At 46.3% G+C, this 13,851-nt stretch overlaps 1 protein-coding gene across 14 annotated transcripts in view; it reads right to left on the bottom strand.

Moving 5' to 3' along the window:
• LOC119971451 (cyclic nucleotide-gated cation channel beta-3-like) overlaps positions 1-13,851 on the bottom strand; it is a 284,057-nt gene that overhangs the window by 59,581 nt on the left and 210,625 nt on the right. For all 14 annotated transcript variants that reach the window (XM_038806991.1, XM_038806994.1, XM_038806996.1 and 11 more), the window contains 3 exons: positions 10,587-10,709; positions 8,218-8,359; positions 1,451-1,610 (listed from right to left, as the gene is read on the bottom strand). In XM_038806991.1, coding sequence (XP_038662919.1) covers positions 1,451-1,610; positions 8,218-8,359; positions 10,587-10,709 — 425 coding nt within the window. The remainder of the gene's footprint in view (positions 1-1,450; positions 1,611-8,217; positions 8,360-10,586; positions 10,710-13,851) is intronic.

Below are 13,851 nucleotides of genomic sequence, written 5' to 3'. Positions count from 1 at the left end.
CTACCCATGTTATGGTGCTCCTACCTCCCGCTGCTCCAGGAGCCTGAGTTAATCCACGTGCTAAAACCCTGACTGCAGCTAATTCTCTGCAATTGGTACCAAAGAGGCAGTAACTGTAAAGATCGTGAACTCCCTGAATTATTATGGCCCATTTCAGGTAGTTTTTGCAACATCCAATCTTAATCCTGGGGCATCAGCCAATCATCTGTGCAAAGGTACAGCATGGGATTCGCAGATGCTCTGCTTGCCAGAACTAAACTTCTCCATGAGCACTCAGTACCAAAATGACAGGGCTAATAGAGATTGCAAGAATTCCCAAGCTCAGAAAACAAATAAAATACCTTTCAAAACCACAGCACGCTCTAGCCAGCAAAGTACTTTCATTGCAGTGCAGTCATTGTTCTAGGAAATTTGATTAATGCAAAGCGAACTCTCACAAACAACAATGACAAGTGTGGCCAAATCATGTCTATTTTTAGGTGATGTTATCTGAGGGATAAGTGTTGACTAGGACGCCAAGACAAACAATACTGATTCCCTCTAAACTGTGCCATAGGATATTTTATGTCTATCTGAGATGGCAGACAAGATCTTGGTTTATCATCTCACCTGAAAGCCATCACCTCCAACAATGCAGTACTACACCTAAGTGTCAGCTTGAAGAGGGCGACAAGATGGTGCACTGCTACCTCACAACGCCGAGGTCTTGGGTTCGAATCTGTGGAGTTTGCACATTTTCCCCATTACTGCGTGGGTCTCACCTCCACAACCCAAAGATGTGCAGGGTAGGTAGATTGGCTATGCTAAATTGCCCCTTAATTGGAAACATTTTTAAAAAGTGTCAGCCAAATTATGTGCTCTAATCTCTGGAGTAGGTTGTGAATTCACAATCTTCTGACTTGGGGGTGAAAGGCCACCACTGAGCTAAAGCTGGCACCTAATAGATGTTGCGCCATGCAACCATAACTTAATCAATACCCGCTGCTTCCACTCACCAACATTATTAGCAAGCACTTTCCTTTACTTTCCAAGAACTCCAGTGTAATGCACCATCCAGTCAGCAGCTGCAGACCTTTAGCAGCTGCTGTTTCCTGCCCCCTCCCTTTCCAGCAGTGTCTCTGGGGGCAGCCAGGCCAAGATCTAACGGCCACCACACTATTGCCAGGTCCTGAATGTAGACCAGGAGCCAGAATTCCCAACTTAGGGAACCCACATGCTTGTCCACAGGTATTGCTCATCACTTGCCTTCTAAAGGAGGAATGTAAGTTCTGCTGTTGAAAGGTATTAAGGAAACTCCTGAAAATGGTGTTCATGCACGTTAAGCAGTTTATATTGTTCTCCTGGGAGTTCAGATGGTCTCCTGCCAGGATTACTATGGAGATTACCAGAATCCATGCAGAAATGTCAAGGTCAGTGGAACTTCCAGTTTGAGAAAAAGTGGCTTACATACCCAGCATTCCTTGTGATGCCCAAGTGAATTCATACCACTTCCGCACCCGGCTCTGGACGGATCGAGGAATTTTGTAGGAGTTCATATATTTGACAGTGTTGTCCATGCAGGATCGATAATATGTCTGTCCAGCAGTAGCTGCACCCACAACTTCTCTCATCTATTGAAGAGAAAAAACAGTGGATTCCAATCAGTAAAAGTCAAATGCCCAATTATGGATGTCCACTGTAAAGAGGTGATCAGAGGTGCTCAACCGTGGCTCCCTTAGGGGGTGGCGAGTAGATTTCAGGCTATCTGTAAGTTGGCTTCTCCCATTGATAGTTTCCCATTTTTTTTTTCCATGAACAGTCTCCCTGTCTGTATTAAGACGATTGGAATTGTCTAAGAAATGAATGCTGTGCATCCATAAGTTCATATTGTTGGGCGCCACTAGCAATATTATTGGCCGAGTTGCAATGGCTTATTGGCTTCTACAGATTTATCTTGGTAAGCTATTTTGCTTACTTCCAGGTTCATTGACATACCTCATTAATTTAACACTTATTTAACTATGAAATAAAATAGAGGGAGATGGAACTTTTTAAAACCAGAGTTGAGGATGGATAAATCAGTTGGTGAGGCAGAAATTCATGAAGCAGTGAACCTGATTTCAAATCTCTTCGTTCCCACTACTACCTATTGCCACCCTAATCCATCATGAACCAGGAATCGAACCCAGGCACCTTCCTGTTCTGTATGGTTCAGAACCACATTGGAAGATGCTTCTGCCAACTGAGTTAATGGAGAGATTTGCCCATACCACATGATCCTGGGGATTCGGGAGGGGTTGGAAAGAAAGAGATTTGCCAGTCTGCCTGGCAGGCACAGCCGTAATAATCGGGATATGAATTTGATTCTCTCTTTCAATGTCTGCAGTCTGAGTTAATGAAATTGCTGAAGGCAGTATCATAGTTTTTCTTGTACCACAGGCTCGGCATTTTATATTCAAAGCGCGCATGTGCTTCACTGATGGGCAGCTAGGCCAAGTCTGGGTGCTTGGGTCCTTTGGGTTGATAACACTGGCTATTTATGAAAGAGTGGCTAAAGGGTTCATGCAATAGTCTCTCAGGGCCTTGTTTATTTCTCTATTTCTCTCATGTGTAGCTGTCAATACAAGTGTTGCTAATTCTAGTCACTGGCTTTCACCAGTACACTAGGGTTTAATATCGGAATAAGGAGGAAGTTTTGTTTCTGAAATGGACGATGTAGATCTGGCATTTTTTCAGTCAGACCAAGTGCACACAAATGAGCTGATAGTGAACACTGCACTTGTTCCTGATTCCTGATGGGGTGGAACAGAGTTGTACAGCAAACAGACAAATAATATAAATTTAAGACTAAATAAATTGTTCTTAATATGAGGTGCAAAATATTTTAAAAATAAATGTTTCATTGTATAATTAATATTTTATAAATAAAATGTGCTCGTTGTATTATAGGGGCTCAATTAGTTTTTTTTTTATAATAGAGGGGATCCTGGAAGAAAAAGGGCTGAGCACATTTGGACCATAATTTTTCATCTGTTGGTCGCATGTACTTGGCAGGCCTGGAAGCGGGCGCAAAATGTACTTCTGGCCGTGGTCAGCCCCTGAATGCTGGCTGGCCAATTAATAGGCAGTGAGCGTGAAACACATGTTGGGAAAGGCTCAGTGATGCCAGGGAGGGCAGGATGCTAAGTAAAGGGAGGAAGTGGACCAGCACAAGCAATTCCCATCTGCTCCGCGGGAGAATGGTGCGGCCTAGCTGTAAAAAATAATTTGTGATGTGAAAACTATGCAAAGACTGTCTATGGGCAGCACAGTAAAACATAAACCTCAGTCCCCAGGCACATTTTAAAATTTTATTTCAGGCCGGACAGTTCATCCCATCCTGGATTGAGGTTGAAGCTAAATATAAGGCCCACCCGCCAACTGTAAAAGCATATGGGCCGGGTAAAATTGTATTCAATTGGCCCCTTAATGGGCTAAATCGCCTGCTTGATTATTGGTGGGTTTACTTCCAACTCTTGCGGTGCCCACTGATTGGCATATTGCAATGTTACATTCTGCCCTGTCGGAGATGACAGAATCATGGGCGGAAATCTCCGCAAGGCCCGAGAACCTGGAGAGGTTCACGATGGCGTCGGAAGCCTCTCCCAGCCCCCTATTCTCCCCTACCCAGGGGGATAGGCGGGCTGTACCGGGAAACTCAGCGGCCGGGCCTTGTCCGTGGCTTCAAGGCCCGGCGTGCCAAGAATGACGCCGCAGCGGAGCCTAATGACGTCAGCCACGCATGCGCGGTTGCCGTCTTTCCCCTCAGCCGCCCCGCAAGACGTGGCGGCTTGATCTTGCCAGGCGGTGGAGGGGAAAGAGTGCGTCCCCTCGAGACGCTGGCCCGATGATTGGTGGGCACCGATCGCGGGCCATTCCCCTCCCGAGCATGGTCGTGGTGCTCGACCCCCGATCCGCCCCCCCTAGGCCCCACACTTACCTGGCGCGCCATGTTCACGACGGCAGCGACCAGGTGTGGTTGCCGCCGTCGTGAACAGGTCAGGAACGGCAGGCCGCTCGGCCCATCCGGGTCGGAGAATCGTGGGTCGCCGTGAAACAGTTAATGTGAATAAATTGTTGGGCAGCACGGTGGCCTAGTGGTTAGCACAACCGCCTCACGGCGCTGAGGTCCCAGGTTCGATCCCGGCTCTGGGTCACTGTCCGTGTGGAGTTTGCACATTCTCCCCGTGTTTGCGTGGGTTTCGCCCCCACAACCCAAAAATGTGCAGAGTAGGTGGATTGGCCACGCAAAATTGCCCCTTAATTGGAAAAAATAATTGACTAATCTAAATTTATTAAAAAAAAAATGTGAATAAATTGTTTATTGTCAAGTGCAGTTAGTATGTAACATCCACAATGGATTGGATCAACACTCCAACGATTCTGAGAGCATTATCAGCAAATTCAACCACGTGTTCACAGGTTTTGGTACACTACCATGCACCTACAAGATACAACTCAAAAAGGATGCAAAACCTGTGACACAGGCACCAAGAAGTGTCCCTGCACCTCTTCGGGATAGCCTCAAAAAGGAGGTAGACAGAATGACAAAATTAAAAGCAATCAGAAAGATAGAAGAGCCTACCGACTGGGTAAACTCTATGGTTTGTGTAAAGAAAAAGAATGGCGATATTCGCATATGTATGGATCCTAAAGATCTTAACGAGACTATCAAAAGAGAACCAAAGCGTGAGGAAATCATATCAAGATGGCTGGTGCACAATTCTTTACGAAACTTGACAAGGTACAAAATACTGCACTTTTAATTTGTATTGCTTCCTGAGAATGCCGTTTGGCATAATTTCAGCATCAGAGTTTTTTTCCTGTGCCATGGAGCACATAATCGAAGACATTGAAGGCGTATGTGTGTATGTGGATGATATCATCATTTGGGGCTCAACCATAGAAGAGCACAATATGCGGTTACTTAAAGTTCTAATGAGCGTCAGGAGAAATGGGTTGAAGCTCAACAAGCAAAAGTGCCAAATTGGACTGACTGTCACATTCCTAAGTGACAAGCTCCCATCACATGGCATTGAACCTGACAAGGACAAAATCCAAGCAATCCTCAACATGCCAAACCACATAACAAGAAAGCAATCTTAAGAGTAATGGGTGTGATTAATTTTACAGGGAAATTCATACCAAACCTGTCAGCAAAAATAACACATCTACGTGACCTTCCGCACAAGAGAACGGATTTCACTTGGACTGAGCAACATGAGCAAGAGTGAAAGATGCTCAAGACTTCACTGACCACCACGCCAGTTCTCACATTTTTTGACCCATCTAAGCAGATTAAAATGTCAACAAACGAGTCCAAAGATGGTCTGGGAGTAGTTCTTCTGCAACTCGAGCATGACGATTGGAAACCAGGTTAGTATGCATCACGATCCATGACGACAACAGAGCAGAGGTTCTCTTAAATCAAAAAAGAATCCCTGGATTTAGTTGTAGGCTTGGAGAAATTCTACGACTACATCTATGGGCTTCCAACTTTCACAGTTGAGACAGATCATTGTCCTTTGGTTAACATCATCAAAACAAACCTCAACCAGATGCCTCTTCGCATTCAGAGGTTGATGATGAAGTTACAATGCAATAACTTCAATCTTATCTACATGCCAGGGAAGTATTTGTTCTGAGCAGATACATTATCAAGAGCGCCGATACAGAGTATTAGTAGCGAAACTGCTGAAAATGTAGATCTACATCTCAATCTTATTTCCGCACTGTTACCAGTATCAGATACAAAACTACGCGTGATCCACGAAGAGACCAAGAAAAATCAAACTCTTCAAGAGGTGATGAGGATCATCAACTCACAATGGCACAGAAGTCAATGTATAGAGTTCTACAATATAAGATCGGAACTCAGTATCATTAATGGAGTGGTACTTCGTTTGAACGCTATAGTTATACCTTGATCTCTTCACAAGGATTTACTAAAGAGGGTACACGAAGGACATCTAGAAATTGAAAAATGTAAACGGAGAGCTTGTTACTCTGTTTACTAGTCAGGTATAAACCAGGATATTGACAGGATGGTCAGTTGTTGTGACATATGCCAGACGCTTTGTTGCAAGCAAACAAGAGAACCTATTCAAATATCTGATTTATCTACAGTTCCATGGAAAAAAGTAGCTACTGACCTCTTTCACTGACTAGGGAAAGATTATTTAATGATCATAGTCTATTTTTCAAACTATCCCGAAATGGCTCTACTGTCAAGCATAACGGCAAGCAGTATAATTCTGCATACTGTCATGAGAATGTCGCTTTAAGAAATGTTTGGCTGCTCATATTACTGCAGTGATGTCAGAGTGTGGGTGGAGCTGGGCTGCCAGTCAGATTTTTACTTTTGTTTTAGGCTGTTTGCTGCAGGGTGTGTTTTAGTTTCCTTTTCAGTGTTGGAGCTGAAGACAGACAGAGTACAATTGATCTCTCTGCCATGAAAAGACTATCGCTTGATCATTTGGTGAATTCGGAATTATAAATGTTCTCAGTAGTGGATGTAAATCTAATGTGCTTCTGTTAAAAGGTGTTTCTTTTGTCTTCTGGATGTTGTTTGGGAAGTTATTAAGGATTACTTAGTGTTGTATGTTATGGGGGTTGTATTTGAATTGATGGTGGCTAAGATGTTCACTATGTTTTAAAAAGGTTAACTTGAGTTCATAGAATAAACATTGTTTTGCTTTAAAAATTACTTTTCCATTTCTGCTGTACCACACCTGTAGAGTGGGCCATGTTCTCCCCATACCACAATCTATTAAAAATTGTGGGCCAGGTGAACTCCATGATACACTTTGGGGTTCTCTAAACCCTGGCCCATAACAATACTAAGTCAATTTTTGCTAGACACGGAATTCTGCAAGTCGCTGTGAGTGACAACGGCCCTTGTTTTAGATGTAATGAGTGGCAACACTTCGCAGTCACGGATGATTTCAATCATGTCACGTCAAGTCCGTTGCACTCTCAAGTCAATGGAAAAGCCAAAAAAGATGTACATATTGTTAAGCAATTGTTGAAGAAGCAATAGACTGTCAATTTGATCCATATCTCGCACTACTGAGTTACAGAGCATCACCATTTTCACATAGTAGATCACCAGCAGAGTTAATCATGAATAGAAGCTTGCGCACCACACTTCCACACTTGGCAAAGGAGGAGAATGCAGTGGTACTGCAAGAAATGCAAAACGTTAAAGCAAAACAAAAGCAGCTATATGATAGTGTGTCTCAAACTTTACTGCCTCTGAGTAGTGATGACATTGTGAGAGTAGAAGATTCAGGCAATTGGTCGAGAAAAGCCGTTGTACTTGAAGAAGTAGCACCTCGTTCCTATAATGTACAGACAGAGGATGGGTTGGTTGTAAGGAGAAATCGTCACACGCTCTTGTAAACCAGGGAAGACTTTCACAACAAAGTGATGGATGAAGAATCTATGTCAGAATCAACATCAGCTTCAGTGTCAGATAGTTCAGCAGTTCCTGAGCATGAGAATGTCATGAAGAACATTGAAGCTACAAGTTCTGAGCAGCAAGGTCAAACTTTGAGGAGATCAACCAGAGCCGTAAGAAAACCCGATCTACTCAATTTGTAGATTTGGACCATTTGTACATACTATGCTTGCTGTTCTTGTATATATCGATATATATTTATTTGTTAAACCAGTTTGAATTTTTTTTTTAAATGAATACTGTTAGACTCATAGGCTCATGATATCACATGCAAAAATACTGATGATAATGTATTCATTTATTTCTTCAAAGGAAAGGGGATGTGGTGTTGTAATTCACCGACTGACCACTAGGAGTCACCTAGTGTATAAGTGAATGCTAGAGTCAGGTGACGGCCGACTGGTTGGAGGAAGCTGAAGTGAGAGGTTGCTTGTGCTTGGTCTTACTGTTATTCATCTGTTGTTTTCTCCATAGTTACCCCACAGTTAATGTTAATAAATCGTCTATAGCTTTAGCTGCAAGTGTTCTAGTAATATAGATCAGGCCATCTGACAAGAATATTACAACCAGAACTAAATTAGAATACCCCAGTCATGGCTAATCAGTCATTAAATAAAGACAGTACATTCCAGTCTAGTGAATCACGTTGTGCAACATTATCCTATCTTCCTTCTTTACAGAAGCTGATGAATCCGTTCCCCATGTCTGTTTTGCATTTTCAGTTCCCTTATCTTCCATACCTGACCAATCATGATAGAGAAGATGAAGACTCCCATGAAGTAGTTGATAAGTTGAAAGAGAATTTCAAACACATTCTGTGGGTCTGGTAGTCCTCCGATTGTAATCAGGGTCTTCACAGCCCAGTAATAGCACCTCATGTAGCTACAGGAGAGGAAAAGGTAGAGTGCATAACACTTCAGTTTTTTTTAGAGTAAATAATTTCCATTGCATATAGAACTATAAGGTGGTGATCAATTTGAAATGTTTAAGATGATTCAAGAATTAGATAGGGTAGATAAAGAAATAGTATTTACTCTGGTGGGTCAGACCATAACCAGGTGCCATTGCTTTATTTATTTATTTTAAAAATAAATTTAGAGTACCCAATTATTTTTTCCAATTAAGGGGCAATTTAGCGTGGCCAATCTGCCTACCCTGCACATCTTTCGGTTGTGGGCGTGAAACCCACGCAGACACGGGGAGAATGTGCAAACTCCTCACGGACAATGACCCAGAGCCGGGAGCGAACCCAATGCCATCACTTTATAATTAGAGCTTGGCCATCCACAGGTGATGTCAGAAAGCAATTGCTCATACAAAAGATTGTGAAAATATGGAACTTTCTCCCCTGAAGGGCTGTCGAGGCTCGATCAAAAAACAATTACGACTGTAATTGTTAGGTGTTTGTGAGGTAACGGTATACAGCAGGGGTTCCCAAACTGGAATCTGTGAAGGGTCTTCAAAGGGTCCGTGGGATTGGCTGTGTTTGTGAGTGTGAGAGAATGAGTGTGTGAGAGGGGGTGAGTGTGCCTGTGAGAGAGAGGGGGATGAGAGTGTGTGCGTGTGGGAAAGGGGAGTGAGAGTGTGAGAGGGGGTGTGTGAGACAGGAGGAGGTATGTGTGTGCGAGAGGAGGAGGTGAGTATGTGTGAGATAGACAGGTGGGTGTGTGCGAGAGATGGGTGAGTGAGTGTAAAAGAAAGACGTGAGTTTGTGTAAGTGAGAGAGGTGTGTGAGTGAATGTGAGCGCGATATGTGAATGTATATGTGTGAGTGAGTGAGGTATACCTCTGTGATGAGAATCAGCTTTCCAGCATCATTCCTCCCATTAAAAATGACAAAAGGTAAGACTTAAGTTTTCTTTAATAACAATCTTTAATTATTACCAGATTGTCCACTCCTAAAGTGGATACTAATATTAAGGGGACATGGGAGGGTGGCTTAGCCAGGAGCTCATGTGAGAGGGCCATGTGGATAGCAAATGTATTTGTGACTGTGCCTCTTTCTAATTCCCAATATATACATAGATGTAGCCAGAAAAGACTTGTTTACATTTGATTTCTGTGTTCACACCTATTTCACGGCAAAATAGGGACATTGACATGATGAGAATGCTTTGGGTTCCCCGATGCACTTGGGAAGTCACTAGGGGTTCCACAGCTTAAAAAGTTTGTGAAAATCTGGTATACAGGAATATAAAACCAAGGTGTGTAAATGGAGTTAAGATATAGATCAGCCACGATCTTAAATGAATGGTGGAACAGACGCCAGGGGCTGTTCATATGTTCCTGTTCGTAGAAAAACATTCAATACCCATTCATTTTTCTCCCTTCCTAACACTTCCAACCTGGAGGTGGGAACTGCCTTCAGAGTGTGAGCGGCAAAGGCAGGTGACAGCCATAATGAGAGCCTATGGCTGTCTTGCAGAAAAGAGGAGGCAGCACCCCAGAGGTCCAGCAGCCTCACTGAACACAAAATTGGCCAATGAGCTGAATGGAAAGTAAAGAGCACGATCTTGCACAAGGGTCTCCAGCACACAAAAAGTTTCAACATAAAGGAAACCTCCGAACCCAGCAGCTGTGCTTCAAGGAGGTGATTTCACCGTTGAAAACTGCATGCTCTCCTTCCCCAACCATTCAACAAACTTCTCGAGGAGCTTAACGGACCGTTAATGGGGGATGATTCCCCAATTCCTCCCCTCCACCTTCCCTTTGAAAAAAATAACAAATTCCAGAGATTGTGAAATCTAGGGCTGATCTCCGGGAATGTGATTTTCAAATCACCCCACCGCCTCTCTTGCCAACCCCACCAGCAATTGAAAATCTGCCATGCAGAGTCAGCAACAAGTTGAGGGCTACACATCAAAGAACAGCAATTTCATTTTGTAAACTGCAGGAGAAAATGAAAAGATTAAAAGGCCACTTTGTGGAGCTGTTTTGAACATTTCTGTGCACACTTTCCATTTCAAACATCTGCTTGGTTGACTTCTTGCCCCTGTCCTCTGGTGGAGCTGCAGCAGGAAAATCCTGTTCGTAATGTATGGGCACCGATATGTCAAACGGAAAACATTAACAATAAAAATGCAACAAATTTGATTTGTCAAATCCCTACCTGTTCCCCTCACCATCATAAACCCACTTTGTGGCTCCAATTCCCTCAAAGTCGGACGCCCAGTAGTACACACAGGCGTTTAAATGGAGACTATACAGTAGGAAAATGGTCGTTCTTATCACTCTGTGAAACACAAGGCATTCCTTTATGTTCAGCAATGTAATTTATTCAAACATAATTAGAAATCGCCATTCTTTTTCCATTAGATGAAGATTGTTGTGTGTATCCTTAACAACTCATTAACCCAAGAGGGGTTTGTTACTGCCTTGGAGCCTCACCAACCCTCCGTTTGAGGGACTGTATTTCTGACACTATCCTTTTCTGTGTTGGGGACTGTGATGTATTTTTAAGTGTCACCTTACTGGCCCTTGATATGTGTGAGGTTGAGGTATCTTTCGTTGTATCCCTGGGTTTCTTTAGTCCTTATTCTTATCACAGAATCCCTACAGTTCAGGGAGGCACTTGGCCCATCGAGTCTACGCTGACCCTCCAAACGAGCACCCCACTCAGGCCCACTCACCCACCCCATCCCCGTAACCCCATATTCCCACCTAACCTTTGGACACTATGGGCAATTTGGCATGACCGATCCACCTAACCCGCACATCTTTGGACTGTGGGAGAAAACTGGAGCATCCGGAGGAAACCCATGCAGACATGGGGAGAACATACAAACTCCACACAGTCACCCAAGGCTGGAATTGAACCCGTGTCCCTGCTGCTGTGAGGCGACAGTGTTAACCACTGTGCCAGCGTGCCACCCATGAATATACTTCTGGCCACGGATATAGTTCTGGCTCTCATTGGCCTTTGGTGAATGAGCGCAGTAATTATGGTTGGAATTTTCCAGCCATTCGCTGGTGGCAGGATACTCTGGGTTTCCGGGCAGGATGGGGTTTCTTCAATGGAAAATCCCATTGAAAGCGATGGGAAGAGAGAATTCTGCCACAAGCTAACAGTGTGCTACCTCCAACCAGTGAGAAACATGTGGGGCTGGATTCTCTGATCCCCGACGCCGAAATTGCGTTCGGCAACGTGTCGGAGAATCCCTGATGACGCTAAAATCGGGGGCGTTGCCGCTTTTGCGATGCTCTGCCCCCATACATTGGCTGATGTCCGTCCCGCGATCCTCCGTCCCCGACCAGCCGAGTTCCTGATGCCGTGGGTCTCTCATGGTCTCACCCGTCAGGAACTCAGCGTGGCAGCTGCGGACTCAGTCCAGCGCTGCCACAGTCGGGGGGAGGGCTGATCTGTGGGCAGGGGTGGACATATTCGGGGCTGGGGGGCACTCTGGCGGGGCGGTCCGGGGCGCACGAGCCGGCCGAAGGGGGGGGAACAATTTTGCGGGCCATGTCCGCGAGCGGCACCCGCCATGAAGCACGGCATGGCCGCTGTAGGCTGCCGCCATGTACATGCGCAGCCACGGACCCGGACTTCTCCAGGCTATATCGGAAGTTAGAGCCGGGTGCTCTACATTGCCTTTCTTCTAGCCCCCAGCAAAATGGGGAATCGGTGGCCATTTTGCGCCAGTTTTCCGATAGGGCCGTGGTCCGTGGCTGCGCATGCTTCACGGCGAATGCGGCCGTGGACCCAGACCGCAAAAATAGTTCTCCCCTTCGCCGCTCGTACGCCCCAGACGGCCCCTCCCCCACAGTGCCTCCAGCCCCGAATAATGCCCCCCCTGCCCGCGGATCGGCCCTTCCCCGACTGCCGGCGCTGGACTGAGTCCGCAGCCGCCAAGCTGAGGTAACGATGGGTGAGAGCGCAAGTGCTGCAAGAAGGTCAACGACCTCACCGGGCCACTCGGGTGAGTTCGCACTGGACCCCTGACCCCTCCCCCTCCATACTCTTCCGCCCCCCCCACACACTCTTCCGCCCCCCCTATACTCCACCACCCCCCAATATGGCTCATCCCCCCATATGACCCATCCCCCCAAGCTCCCCCCTCCACAAGTATCCACGCATGCGGCTAACAATGCCCCCTCTGCGTCCCCGCAGGTGACGTTGGCCCACAACCAACGGCAGAGGGCCAAGACAGGTGGCAAGGTGCTGGATACCAGAGTCTTCACCCACTATGAGGAACGGGTCCGGGCGGTTACGGGGGTGGCCGAGACATGATCAGTCACCAACGTGGAGGTCGGCACACAGCGCAGAGGTGAGAATCCACTGACCCTCACCCAGATGAACTGTCAAACATGAGTTGTTGCCCCTGACAGGCATTCTCTGGGTTTCTGGGACCGGAGGGCCCCGGCGCACTTGCCGGTGGCACATGCGCCGCCGTGCTGTACTGTACCAGGTGCTGACCGCGACATGCGACGATGTCAGGGTGGGGGGAAATCGGGGGAGCTGATGATCAGTCCAGGTTGACATCCAGAATCCTCGCAGTCAGTGCCCAAAGGGCCCTAGGTTCACCTTGAGATGGAGGGCAGCTGGTTCGAGCCCCGGCTGCTCATGCATCATCTGGCTCTGCCAGCCCTGGTGGCACCCCAATGTCTGCACCATGGTGTTGATGCCCTTGGAGGTGCTCTCCTCTGAGGTGTTCTCATGGGTGGGGAGTGCCACACCAGATGGGCTGGCGCCATCGGTATGGCATTAACAACACATGTTTGACAGTCAGGGGTCCAGTACAAACTCACCCGAGTGGCCCGGTGAGGTCGTTGACCTTCTTGCAGCACTGCGTGCCAGTCCTTCTGGTCACACTCCCCGAGCTGACAGCTGCTGCCATTTTCTCCCAGGCAGTGGTGGCTGCCCTGTGGCTGACCGTACTGGTCCCCTGGTATCCCGTCTGGCCTCCACCGCATCCAACAGTCGCCCCAGGTCGGTGTCACCAAAGTGCAGAGCTGGTCTCAATGGCGGCATGACTGCGAGCTGAATGGAATTGGCTGTGCTGGAGCCATTTAGGGGCGGCTGTCACTTGTTAGCGGGGGTGGTTGGTGAGCGCGGTCCCAGGATTTGTGGCGTGAATCCTGTGGGGCCTCATTAAATGGGCCAATCATTGTTTTATAGCGGTGACGGCCTCGCCCAGCATCTGGAAACGTACGGTAATTCCCGTTTAGAATCTTTTCCATTAAATCTTGCCCAATGTGTTTGAAGAGGACAGTACCTTGTGGTACTTCATTTAAAGGGGACTGTATCTATCAATCACTGGTAAAATGGGGATAGTGTGCAGGTATCACTGTTTCACGGAGGATATTATCAGGACATCAGCTGGGATATTTGGGTGTTACTGTGTAAGACAGGATGCAATCCCAAGACCTAATTACAT

The sequence above is a fragment of the Scyliorhinus canicula genome, chromosome 9, assembly GCF_902713615.1.
Source record: "Scyliorhinus canicula chromosome 9, sScyCan1.1, whole genome shotgun sequence".
NCBI classification, from domain to species: domain Eukaryota; kingdom Metazoa; phylum Chordata; class Chondrichthyes; order Carcharhiniformes; family Scyliorhinidae; genus Scyliorhinus; species Scyliorhinus canicula.
This window is presented reverse-complemented; position numbering and strand designations above follow the sequence as displayed.